Genomic DNA, 14,008 nt, shown 5'->3' on the forward strand with positions numbered 1-14,008 from the left:
TCCTTTATACTAAATCTATCACGATGTTTCTCTTAGTCCATTATCAATCAAAACTATTTACATAGAGGTTCTCTGCCAAAGCTTAAAGTTTAAGCCAAGCTTAAAGGCGGCATCACGATAGGTAGTTTAATCTCAACTAGAGTTTAAAAGCCCACTTTGGCTTTACACGACACTTACGATATCACGAACAACGGAGAATTAAACTCGTTACAGTACTTAAGAAATAAATCCTGTATTTATTAACTATCTATGGAACGAAACGCGAGAAACGTAACACCTGTCGGATATAGGAAAGAGATACATACAGGTATCGATAATTATTTACAACGACTGATAGACCTATCAATTTGCGAGTATCGCGATACTTCAATCTTCCATCGTAATATGTATCTCTTTAAAAATACCTTTTCAAATACATACTAAATATATATAAAGAATTTTGAAATTAATAATTAATAGTTACTTGTATGAATTATGCTGCTTATGTAGACAACTTTGATAAAACATCCGTAAAAACGCTTCTGCGAAAGAAAGTTAAAAGTTGGAAAAATATAGTCGCTTCAATCATCGATTTTAAACAGTAACATTCCAATTTAAAAACGAAGATTGAATAATCATAGACTGGGAAATTGTAATTAAGATTGAGAGTCAAGAAACTTTTAAAAAGCATCCTAAAATAAATAAGAAATTGCACATATAAAGAACAATATACACTATCAAGTCTATTTACATAGAAAAACGCTATTTAACACTATTTCGTCACAGCATCTCATCGATGAGAGAAACGACTTTCGCGATCGATAAATCTATGATCAACGTGCACCAAAGGAGAGCTCTAGGTTCGAGGTTTTGGTACTTGAACAAGTACAGACACAGGAGCAGGTAGATGTAAGACAGAAGGATGAACACTTGAAGACCGCGTGCAAATATGGAGCAAGAGTGCTTCGGACGAAGAGAAAAGCAGTGGCCTCGCCGTTGAGTGCACGACACTTTCTACAAAGGTGAAAATCTATGCGGACCGCAGGAAAATCGATGCCACATGGGAGAGAGCGGTCGCACAAAAAGCTATGCTTTAGACTGAACGTCTACCGATCAAAGCTGATCGAGTTCTTTTAGATGAAACGAAAGGCTTTCTTCCGATTTATGTCCGAGATACTGAAAACTATGTCACGTTCGCTTAGTTTTTTTTCGAAAGAAACCCTGATTCTATTCTAAGATCTGGAAATTCTTGTTGAAAATTGGTTGCATAGGAGAAACTTAAAGAAAACTGACAGGATTATTTCCGTAAAATGTTGAGACGATCGTAATAGCAAACATATACGTTTACCGAAGAAATATTAAATCTGTTCGAAGGTTCTATCGTCCTTTTGTATCCATTTCTATTCATTTATTTGTTCATTTATTTAAAGTCACATCCACTATATGTTTATTAGCGATTATATTTTTTTACCATTAGGTGGTAATGACAAAATCCGCAATCACTTAATTGCCAACACAACATTATACAAATATAACCAATGTGCAGAAATTATAAGCATTTAGTACAAGTATACAGGGTGGTTAGTAACTGGTGGTACAAGCGGAAAGGGGGTGATTCTACGCGAAAAAAGAAGTCGAAAATATGGAATAAAAATTTTTCGTTTGAGGCTTTGTTTTCGAGAAAATCGACTTTGAATTTTCGCTCGGTACGCGTGCACTTTATCTCGTCTCGTTATAACGGATCTCACTGTAGATCGTTATCTCGATGGAAAAATAAAAAAAAAAATTTTTTTTAATTTTTATTCTATACTTTCAACCTCCTTTTTCGCGTAGAATCACCCCCTTTCCGCTTGTACCATCAGTTACCAACCACCCTGTATATGTATCTCGCAGAGTTCACAAAAAAGTATTTGAACAGTCAACTCTATTCGTTATATTAAATAATCCTCGATATTCGGTGGGACTGTACTTAACGCGTATGATATTCTTAGGATGGTTATTCAGGCTGCAACAATTTTTTACTAATTACGCGTATGCCACAAACATCTTGCAATCTATTTCCGGATTAATTTCAAATGTTATTGATATAATCACGATGCATCTGGCTACAGTACTAATGAACTTTCAAAATGTTTCAAAATATAACAAATACAGTATGGACATAAAGTTTGCCACGATAAGTATTCAAGTACTTTCATGAGCCAGTGTACCGTGTACCTACTAAATTAAATTTATGCTCTTATACTCTCATTAAGAACTACAACAGCCCCTAAGTACCTATTTTACCAAGTTACAGATAACTTGGAAACAATTTCCTTTTTATTCAATTACGTTAGCAGTACCTTTAACAAACTCCTTGAATAACTTCAAACGGAGATATCGTTTGTGTATTCATTATTATATAATATCGGATTAAAAGATATCCAATTTACCATAAGACAAGTTGAAACAGCATTATGAGTATATTCGAGAGTAATATTTGATCACCGATGCACCGAAAACTATGGTCCTTCGTAGGAAGCAATAACAAGGGATATTAGTAATTATGATAGGCGTACGTTTCGATCGACAGTATATGGACATTGATCGATCATACATGACCGCCAAATCAGTGCGGTATGGCTGTTCGTCCGAGCTAATTTGACTGTCGTAATTAGCTTCGTTTATCGGTCCGTGTCACGTTCGTCGTATACTGGCCGCGGCAACGCAGTAATCTTCCTGCTACCGTTGGAGCAAACAATTAACGTTGTTCCGGCAACTTTGGCGTGATTACAGCAATTTTCGCATGACAGCTCGCTCGTTTACCAAGACCTATAGCAAAGCCACTATAATTTCACACCAGCGTCTCCGAAAATATACGAGGGGCGGGTACAGTTTTCCCTTCTGTTGGAAGAAACCAAGTTTCCCTTTGGTCTACACTAGTCTGCAGTCTACAGGATAGTGCAGAGTTATGGCAGTGCAGATAAACTCGATGGATAGACAGAAGGTAAACGAGTAAGATTTGTTCCCTTCTTTGCAATTTTATTCATCAGAGAAGTCTTTCGTCGGATGAAAGATCGATGATTCACCGGAGACTTCTATCCGTGAGATAGCTAATTGTACGTTCCAATCAATTATTCCGTGTAGGAATTCTGCTAATCGACCAGTTTTTCTAGCGCATTTTTATCGAATCGAGTCACACAGTCCCGATTTAACGATGTTTCCGCTGAATTCGTTTTGCTTCATCGAGAGAGGATTCTTACAGCTGATTATTTACCGATATTGTAGTACATTGGTATCTGGTAAAAGCTATCAAGAGCCTTCAGTTTTCGCTACGAAAATGCATTATCAATACAAATTACTTACAATTCCGGTATAGATATATCGAAGAATTGAACAAACGAATGTATTTTATTAAATAACTAAATACGAAACAACGATTAATCCTACGAGTGATCATTTGCAATGACGTTTGGTTTAACTCGCTCGCATCCTACAGAAATAATAAAACATCGAACGAGAGAATACCTCTGTTCATGCACACGAAAACAATATATCACGTCTTTCAAAGCGATCTATAATATATAGCGTTGTCGTTCTTCGAAATAAATTTTCATTCAAACTTAACGCGTACACAGTGCTTTGTTTCGCTGTGAACTCCCAGTAAATAAAATGCGTATAAATTTCAAAGTACACTATGATCAGACAAAGCGTAAAGGCTTAATCGAATGAAACGATTAAAAAATCGAATAGAGGCCGGAAACGATGAAACTAAAACGATCGTACTCGAGTATGTTTATGGAAATTTCGTGTTGGTCGATTAATAAATAATTCTTCGAATAATGAGAAGAAGATTTTATCATTTCCTTTATTATTCCGGCCACAGGGGACGAAAATGATAAGCGACGCGTAGGATTTCGGCGGACGGAAAAGCTTTGAGCATGCATAAAATGTATAAGGAAAGCTGGAGGAAACAGACGAAAGTTTATTACGGTCCGGAAAGGGGGAATCCTCGAGATGAGGGCTGAAATTAACGAAACAACTGAAACAAAGGAGAGCAAACCGAGTGATATACTAGAAGCAATTGAACCCAACGAGCAATTGAACAGTTAATAACAAAGGAAATGAAGGGAAGGAATTGAGTTTAACATGAAGCGTAGGAGAAAATACGGTTACGTACATATGTATATACGCTATGATTCTGAAATAAATACAGTAGCGGCTAAAAGGATATTTTAAATTGCTACATACTTATTTAAGTCAGTAACTTTTGTACTAGACATATTTATTACGTCCCATATCTACGCTAGAATATACGTTATATTTATTCGTTGGTTTTGCAAAGTACAATTTTGTTTTGTAAAGTTTATAATGCTTCTTCGTATTTACAATTTTTCCAATTTTAAACTGTTAAGCGCTATTGTATTTGCTTATTCATTTAGCTCAATGATATAACAAATTTGAAAATTATTCTTCTTTAAAACGATTATATAGATACAGAATTTTCAGTATTTTTGAATGAGGAATATGCGAGGATATTTACACGGTCGATCATAGACATCAAAACGATGGAAAAAATTCTCATATAAAAATTTCGTTCGGTATATCTGTATAAGTAAGGTTGAAATGATTATCAGAATGAAGTTGCTATTTGAATGCTTTCCTTCTCATTTCGCTGTTCCACGCTCTTTAATCTCGAAGCGTTCCTAAATAAAGATACCAAGACAAATCTGCACTTAGTACCGAACACATAATAAGTTAGCGGAAGAAGAATATGATTGACTTCCTCATCGATCTTCAAGCTCTGTCACAACGTGCTTTCAATTATCCGATATGATTGGGAGATATTACATTTTAACAACTGATTTTTCCAATACATCAATTGTACGTTGAAACGTCAGAAGATATTGTACTTATATAAGTCAAACGATATGTATGAAAACTTATTGACTTCAATATTCTTCCATTAAGAAGACTTCTCAGTTTGACATATGTAATTAAATAGAAAATAATAAAGAGAGGGAATATAATTATAAAAGATAATATTAGGAAACATAACTATCGTATTTCTATAATAATTGGTGAATATTGACGTTCGTTAGACATTTCATATTTAACAATAGAAACGTTAAAAATATTGAGCCACGTTGGAACATTATACGCACATTTACCACAAAGTTTTCCTACGTTGTTTTACTAAAACAAACTAAATACAAATGGAAAGAAGGATAGTACCAAGAAACGTTAGATTAAATAAGATTATCATCGCAATACGTCTTCGGTGTAATGCCTATTTATTTTGCATAATGCTTCATGGTAGCAAACGCTCGAGAAACTTAAAATTAACATGAAATTTTACCACAGGTTACGTCGACTAAATGCATGTAAAGTAAGCACTAAATGTTCTACAAAGAAGTAAAGTGCAACTTTGGATAATGCTTATGCAACATTAATATTCAAGACTCGCATTAGAGTCACCCATTAAATAGCTTTCTTTTTGCCCGCTTCCATTGCGTCTAATCACCTTTTTTCATCCTGCATTGGCAATCGTATTAATAAATCAAGATTACCTATATTAAGATCACGCACAATGTACCTATCATCCCCTTTCGATAACATCTACAATCTTCGTCGGTACTTAATCCGCTTCGCTTCATGAAATATAAGCAGAGGTAATAAAGTCTACTGATAATATCACGGATATAGTTAGAATCGAATTTATTAAAATCTCTTTAATATGTTAGATTTGTTATTAACGATATGGAAAATTTATACTACGAATGACAAGTTTTAGTTAAATCATAGATTTTATATTATCATAAATATAAATTTTCCACTTTTTCATAAAAATAAAGTCTATAAAAGCAAATAGATCAAGCTTCTCATAGCTTGTAATATTTTCATTCATGGAACTCTAACAATCCATTCATGCGAATAGTTATGAATTAAATCAATGGAGAATTAAAAATTATAACTTAGGTTGTTAACATTCAATAAGCAACATAATAGCAAGCTTCGGCAATTACAATGGTCGAACAGTCGTAAAGCGAAGTATAATAGTAACGGCTGAACAAACGTGCAACTGATCGATATACGTTGCACGCAACCAGTTCAATAAAGAAGTCAAAGTTCTTTTAGACTGGAAACCCACTTTTAGCCAACCCTTTGACATATAACATAGTAAAATTTGCTTTTCTACTCATTAGCAACAGGTTTGATTTTTCATAAATCATGCATCATGTGATTTTATGTGATCATAATTATTTTCATCTCGTAAAAACATTCGTAATATTACAATCAGCCAGTTTTTAATTATCAAAAGTGCACGTTCGTATATAAAATCAATTTTCAAATAAATTTTAGCATAATAATACGACGTAATAAATAAAGTATTTCTAAATTAATTAATAGGCATCCTTCTTTTAATTAATACAAATAAATAATTACATACCAATTTAAAGCACGCGTTCTTCATATTGTAAAATTGTATTAAATGGTGATAGTGTATAAAGAAACGCGAACGACATACAAAGTATACATAGCCTCTTCCCACGTGGTTTTGGTGATAGCACAGAAACAACGGGAGCAACCGTTGAATACAATAAGAAAGAAAAAGAATTTTGCACAAGGTGAATGAACAGATTTATTTCATGAGCATTGTCCTCTTGAAAAGATTTATACAGAGTAAAAAGATATCTATTCAATCAGTATCAAAATAAACAAGTTCGAGATAGGATAAAACTAAATACTTTCTTTCAATTGCACTATTTTAATCAAAGTTCGAGAATAATTTAACTTCTTTTCTCTGACTGTATCTATGAATACCCGCAACTTTCTAATCTAAACTTTTCACGATAAGCGTATTATTTGCATTAATTACCAAGTAATATATAAGAACGATTATGTTCAAGAGCAAAGTGGTCTGGCATTTACTGAACGAAGTGAATCAGATAGAACGCGACACTTTTTTAACGAAAAAGAAGATTTTTTTTAAACAACTTGCTAACAAAAACATCCAATTTGTATCGAAATTTCTAACCTATAATCACTTAAATCAAATGAATGCAAAGCATTGATAAAAAATGAAATTAAAATGCAATTAAAAAATACATCAGTTATGGTAACAATAAAACGGTCTGGAATAAATCGTATTGTCATTCAAAAACGTGATGGAAATCTGTGATAAATCGCGACAACTTCAGAGAGTGAGTTCCGAAGCGCATGACACGGAACATTCAAACTGCATCTCGGCTCTAAAACAATACTAATCCCACTTGTCCGGACGATATGATACACGCAAAATAATTATAGGCGGGGAAACCGGTAAAAAGAAAAAAGTGAAGAAAAGCAGTCGATATAGCGTGAACAGTTACTTACATTTTTTACTCTTCTCGGCAACGACGCCTCGCGACAACAAGCCGAAGAGGATGGCGATGGTTAGAAAAAGCATGGATTTTCTCGTCCCTGGTGCGTCGAGGCACCAGGGCGAGCCTCGTGACATCACGGACATATCACTTTCAACGAGACTCCATACCGGCTTCCGCGATACTTCCGCGCGTAACCACCGTGAACATAACCTTATACACTCGCGGCGAACAGGTCCGGATGATCGGCTCTCTATCGGAGCACGATCCAAATGAAGGAAACCGACGGGTACTTAAGCGAAGAAACGCGCGAAATGGGCACACACGACCGACTGGAATCTCGTCGACGAGCTACCGGCTCCGGTGCTCGTCACTCGGACGCACGTACGCTATTGACATCGGGAAATACTCGCCGGATACTCGACTCACGGTGGCGGCCAGGTCGCGACGATCACCGACGTAGGTGTTCGCGCACTCTCATGCGCGCTATCGATCCGACAAACCCCGCCAAACCCCACGTCGTCGCGTACACTCACCACCGTCCTCCACCAAGACGCCATATTTGTGTACATGCGCCTTAAGAAGCCGGAAGTGCGCTCCTTACCAAGCGATTTCTTCATCGTTCGTTCGAAAGTTCGTCGATCTTTCGATTTTCCTACAACGTTTAACCCTTCGCGTCGGAATTTCGCGACTTGTGCAATCATCGTTTCGATGTATCGATCGTGTAGCATTCGCGTGACCCGTTATCGACTTCACCGTGCAGCAGCATCTTTAAACCGTGTCATTGCTAAACGTGGATTTATTGTGTTCCCATATCGCAAGATTTTAAGTGTTTTAATGGACCCATTTGGTGCAAAGTATGCCGGAAGGAAGACAGGTTACTTCTTATTTATCACTGCTTATCTTTTATGTTTTGATTTCAACTTTTATGTCAGTTTGCATTTTAAATCTTTCGTAGTGTGAAGTGGCGCCAGGATTTAAGAAACGTTTTTAGTATTGTGAAATAGAACGCTATCGTATTTCGACCGTTGTGAAATTGAATTTTTACGTACTACCACATAACAGGTATGATATTGTTACAGGTAGGTTATTGTTATTTGAATTAGTAGTATATGGATAGATAAACCGAACATTTTTTATTTCATTAAATATATGACATACATATGTTTTGTGCTTTATTCTATTTTATATGAAAAAGACAGTAAAATGCGTAATAATGGTAATGGACACATATATTTTCTTCCGTGTAATAAAAATGTTCTCTAAAAGTCAGAATAACACTGAAATATTTATGTTGTCTATAAAACATGATTAAATACACGTTTCATTAAATTAGAACGAATATTCTTTTTACGAAAAAATTTTTCAGTAATCACCGTCACTCTTTGTTTTGAAAACTACAAAAATTCCAATAAAATTTGTTTAACAAAATTACAGGATACAATATAATCATAAAACTTTATTTTTTACGAAGACCCATAAAATTTTAAAAATAAAACGATACAGTTTTTTATTTAAATGTTATACCTTCCAAATTATACAAAATTGTAGGATATCGAAATACGAAATATCAAAATACAATTAGCGAATTTGACAAATAAACAGAGACAAACGAATAAACATTAATTTGAGAACTAACCTTATTAGAATAAGAAATGCGTTTTTAACGTCATACATTCATTTGTGTGTTTTATTCTTTGATAAAGAGCAAAATGTGAAATTTTAATACGACAAAGTTCTGTTTTCCTTTTTGGCTAATATTAGACTGCATTTATATCAAATTCTCTATGAAAAATGAGGACGAGAAAATCCGATAGCATGGGCTATTTGGTCTTTTAACCTGAATCCTTTGAACTTCTTTTTTATGACGACATTTAAAATTTAAATTTTTTACGCAAGAAGCAAAATCGATAATATTATAATATTATAACATTTTAATAAATCGAATCTATTCAGTTTTAAAGAAACGAAATACGCTGTAAAAAATAAAAATACATTTAGACTTGCATTTTGAGAGTTGTATGATGAGCCAATAATATAGTAAATCTTCGTAATATTCCTAACAGTAGCTGTTGGAGGATTAGATTAGTAATTACAATATCTTTACTATTATATTGGAATTTAACGTGAAAAGCTGCATAAGATGCAACGCTATACGTACATAGTTATAAACTTAAATATCGCTCATATTATATTAAATTCTTCGGATGCTCATATTAGAAAACGCATTCAATTTCTAATAATACGAGATAATATGAAAATACATACATAGCGAGTACTCGGTTATTATTCTAAACTCGAGATTCTTAACTTAAATTCGGAACTTTATTAGATACATATTTTCCTTTATTAAAACTTTAGCATAGTAACCTCCCTTTCAAACTTTACATATATTACGCTACCTACAAGCATGTATATTTTATTAAATAAATCGGAATTAAAGATACATCTAGTGCGTCAAACCAATTGTTTTAAAAATCAAGAACTAACATATCACCGTCGATATTATCTTGATACAAGAATGAAACTGGTGCGAACGATTTTCTTATGTAAGTAATTACGTCCTCTGATTGAGTTTCATTTTGCACCAGAGAATAACATTCTACATTTTATACCAAACCGCAACATGCAACCACGTGGCTTCTCGACACGTTCCATGAATCACACTTGATTTAATCCCCCTTATCGTGCAGAAGATAATCGCTTCGATATTATGATAGGGCAAAGTCAACTAATCATGATTTTATAGAAAGATTGCTTGTGCATAAGGTGCCTAAAGTAAAATATTTACTTCTAGAAGTATAATCGTCGTGAAACTGCAACAACAAATAGATGATACATATTTGGATAATCGCGACTACTTAGGAAGTATAGAAATGATCAATGTATCGCTTCTCTTCATTATAATACAATTTCTATGTAGGTAGCATATATATAAAACCAATAATGTAACTTCCTTTCGTTTCATCCACAGTTTTAATTAATTAGTTACAGTGGAATAGTTACATCTGACCCATTCTATACCACACGAACTTTCCATGTAAACCACGATGCATATCATCCCTTGCTTTACGTACACTGAGATGAGAACGTTTCAATGGAGAAACTTCAACGGTTTTGTCGGCCAAAGACGGTACAAGTGACACGTAATACGTTAAGTGCGGAAACATTAATTAGCAAGCACGTATATTCAAATAAGACCAGGTCCATTTCTACACGCTGGAAGAATAAAAGGAGCATGCGGTTGAATTTCACGAAACACCCGTTATATCGAATTGCAACGACAGTATCGATAACGTTATCGCTGATGCACCTTTTTATTACTGATCAAGGCCTTCTGACGTCACGCTTATGAATATTCGTCCTAAAAAGCGAATTAAAATTCAACTGTTTAGCGCAACTTCTTGCCCATCGATACAGGTCAACCTTTGACCGAAAAAGTCCCCCGGAAAAAAACGAAAATCAGCGTGTAGTCTCGAATACCCGTTTGTATCCACATGTCGGATCTACGGTGGTGATTCGTACCCCTAGACCACAAGCTGACTGTTAGAAAACGGTAAAATTGGAAAGACAATCTACCTCGCGTTATCACTCGCGCTTCGCGCCTCGCGCGCGCCATGTCAGCTTTGCATAACTCCGTGGTATCCTGGCGTATTTCATTGAAATTTCAACTGGTCTGTGCTGTGGAAAAGTGAATTTGCGTAATTGTGTTTTTATTATCAAAGCAGTAAGTAGCAGCAGGCGTGTTTTGATAGGAAATAGAAATTAAGTAGCGTAGAAACGTGGAGGAAATTATTTGTTAAGAAAATTACTTCGACTGTGAGGATGAATACAAAGGGATTGCAATAGGTGTAATAACATTTCGGGCGACATTATCTAAGTTATTAATCAACGTCTGTTTGATTTACAAAACGAACTAGTGCATAGTGTTTCGTGACCAGAGAAAAAATTTTAGAAACCGGAATTCCATTACGTTATAAGATTGTAATATGATCTGATTTGGAACCAGAGAGATGTATAATTATCGTCGTAGTTATTTAGAAATTCGTTACGATATATCATTCGATTGAAAAGCTAGAATCGTTGTGCAAATTTTTTAATACAATTTTTTATTTTGTACATTAATACATAGATTAACATTAACCTTAACAGGCCCGATCAAATGACCGGTTTCAAAATTTAATTTAAAGTTACACGTTCATTGTTGTTACTTTTGCCCGTCTAACTTTACGTAAATTCTTATATTAACAAAAATTGAGAAACTGATTAATCGGATAATATAAGAATTTACATAAAGTCAGATGATATAAAAATTTACTTTAAATTAAATTTTGAAGCCGAAGACTGGGCCTGATCAGGTCCGTGTTAATCTTAAGTACATCAAATTTCGTACCATCTAATAATATCTCCATATGACTGCAAAAACTACTGGTACTACGAAAATGAAATGTAGAACCTAACGAAAATTGCAAAATAAGGATATGTGCATAAATTATATTTCTTACACAAGAGCTACTTTAGAAATAAAAAATTGATTTCTATATGTTCATTTCAGGTCTTAATATCAGAAAGCGTTATAACGACTGTGACTACCGTTTTTAATGAAACATTAATATTTATGCACACATAAAAATTCAACGCGTGCGAAATCATCTCAAATACGTGTATGCTTCATCGAGTATTAATTTTTCCTTTCGGTTAAACATTTTTAAGCTTTGCTATCGATGATACTAATGGACATATCTCACACTCACTGTTCTGAAACAATCTACACAACAATTACCTAGTCGTTTCATTTTTTTTTTTTTTAAGTATACTAGTTTCAATCATGAAACTCGATGCTATCGCGTGAAAGAGTAAGTATATCTCTTCGCCATTGCAGATATACGCGAGCCAGTACGATTAGAGTTCTCCTCGTGGTAATAGTTATTAGATAAATGTCTCTAATTAATCGCATTGTTTATTATGAAAACTCACGTCACGGTGACACGATAAAATTTCGAAACACGAGAACCTTACAACCTGTTGTTCAATTGTATATATCCACTTATATATATCACGACTCAATCAACGCACGAGTCGTTCGCTCTTATTGTTGTTCGATGTACATCACAATTTTGTGTCGCAGTGTCGTTCTTTTGTAATTTCGTAACAAAAATGTTGCGCACGACGAAGAAATGTCACATCCGTCCGAAAAGATAAAGCGTAGTGATAGCAGAACGAAATCAGTGCAAATGTTGATGAAAGGTGTGTATTTATTGAATATGATATAAAATATAAAATAAAATATACATATAATGTAATGTATAACAACTAATAACGAGTAATCATATTTGCAAATTGGTCCGTAACTAATGGTACAAGTTGGTGCAAGGCGGTTCTGCGAGAAAAAATAACATTTTTTCACGTGACATTTCCGAGAAAATCAAGTTCGAAATTTTGATTAGCTAATTCCGAATCGAACAAAAAAAATAATCAACAGGATGTTAAACTACCTGTGAAAGCAACTCGAAAATGTAAATAATATTTTTTCATATGTAAAAATGGACAGTCGGTGTAAAATGTATTCGTACAGTAATTAATTTCAACAAAAATATTGTAGAACATCGTCTATCAGCGAAATTTTAGCAAATAAAAAATACGTATATATTCCTACCAAGCCGCAAAATAATTTTCATAAAAAAAAAGGGGAAACCTATATTCTTTGCGGAGATATTAACAAGTATCTAACAAATGGCAAAAATATATGCGTGATTAATATTCATACAGTTATAGTATAGTAGGAAAAGAGTAAGGCTCGCCTAATATCTAAGAGAGGAAATCGCTAGGTTTGATCATTTTAATACTCAATGGGGTTTCCTTTTGATTTTATTATGGCTCGAAGCCGTCGTGGTAGTGAATTTATCAAATAGATGAGTACTCTGCTTGAAATATTTTTCCATTCTTCTACAAGAACCTTCTTTAAATCATTTCTTGCTGAAATATGGTGACTCTGTATCTTTTCGTTTCAGGTGGTCCCAAATATTTTCAATGATATTTACATCTGGTTGTTGTGGACGTGTTTTTAAGTGTTTGTAAACATTATACAAGTACCACACTCGCATATTAGCAGCATTATGCTTTGTATCGTTATCTTACGTCACGATAACATTGTCTGTCAAACCCATTCTTTTTATGCACTTTGATGTAGATTATTTTTTAAAGCATCTACGTACGTTTCATCGCATAGAACGGTAACTGTACGAATACTTATTATATTTTTATTATATTCTTTTCATTTTAAAAATTCGTTAAAGTGTAACAGAACAATTCTTAACTAAACAAACATGTTGAAACATTATTTGCTTGAAAGTGGAGGCTTAGACGGAAAAATGTTATTTCGCAATTTTTATTTATTTTCGAATGTATGGCAATTTTCTCAGAAACAAAGCGTCGTATGAAAACCTTTTTATTCCATATTTTCAACTCATTTTTTCACATAGAATTACCCCGTGCCCAATTGTTCCACATGTTATGGATCATCCTGTATACAAATATATAATTAATTAAATAGAATGTAAATTGAAATATGCAATTGAGATACGATTATATCGCAAATAATATAATTACATGTCGCACGATGTTATTCACAAATACGATCATTAGCAAAATATCTCTAACGCTTGAATATTGTCTGACTAGATTTC

At 34.0% G+C, this 14,008-nt stretch overlaps 1 protein-coding gene across 2 annotated transcripts in view; it reads right to left on the reverse strand.

The window, feature by feature from the left end:
* Window positions 1–7,738, reverse strand: part of LOC117239104 — a 281,294-nt gene extending 273,556 nt beyond the window's left edge. The window contains exon 1 of one of the 2 annotated variants that reach the window (XR_004494354.1): window positions 7,336–7,734. Coding sequence is in view for 1 of the 2 variants with exons in the window: in XM_033504416.1 (XP_033360307.1) it covers window positions 7,336–7,468 (133 nt within the window). In the remaining variant the exon portion in view is untranslated. Of the gene's footprint in view, window positions 1–7,335 lie in introns of both variants that reach the window. The other variant, XM_033504416.1, reaches the window with a different exon arrangement.
* Window positions 7,739–14,008: the final 6,270 nt, after the last annotated feature.

Source organism: Bombus vosnesenskii, unplaced genomic scaffold (assembly GCF_011952255.1).
Source record: "Bombus vosnesenskii isolate JDL3184/JDL3185 unplaced genomic scaffold, Bvos_JDL3184-5_v1.1 scf7180000013264, whole genome shotgun sequence".
Taxonomy (NCBI): domain Eukaryota; kingdom Metazoa; phylum Arthropoda; class Insecta; order Hymenoptera; family Apidae; genus Bombus; species Bombus vosnesenskii.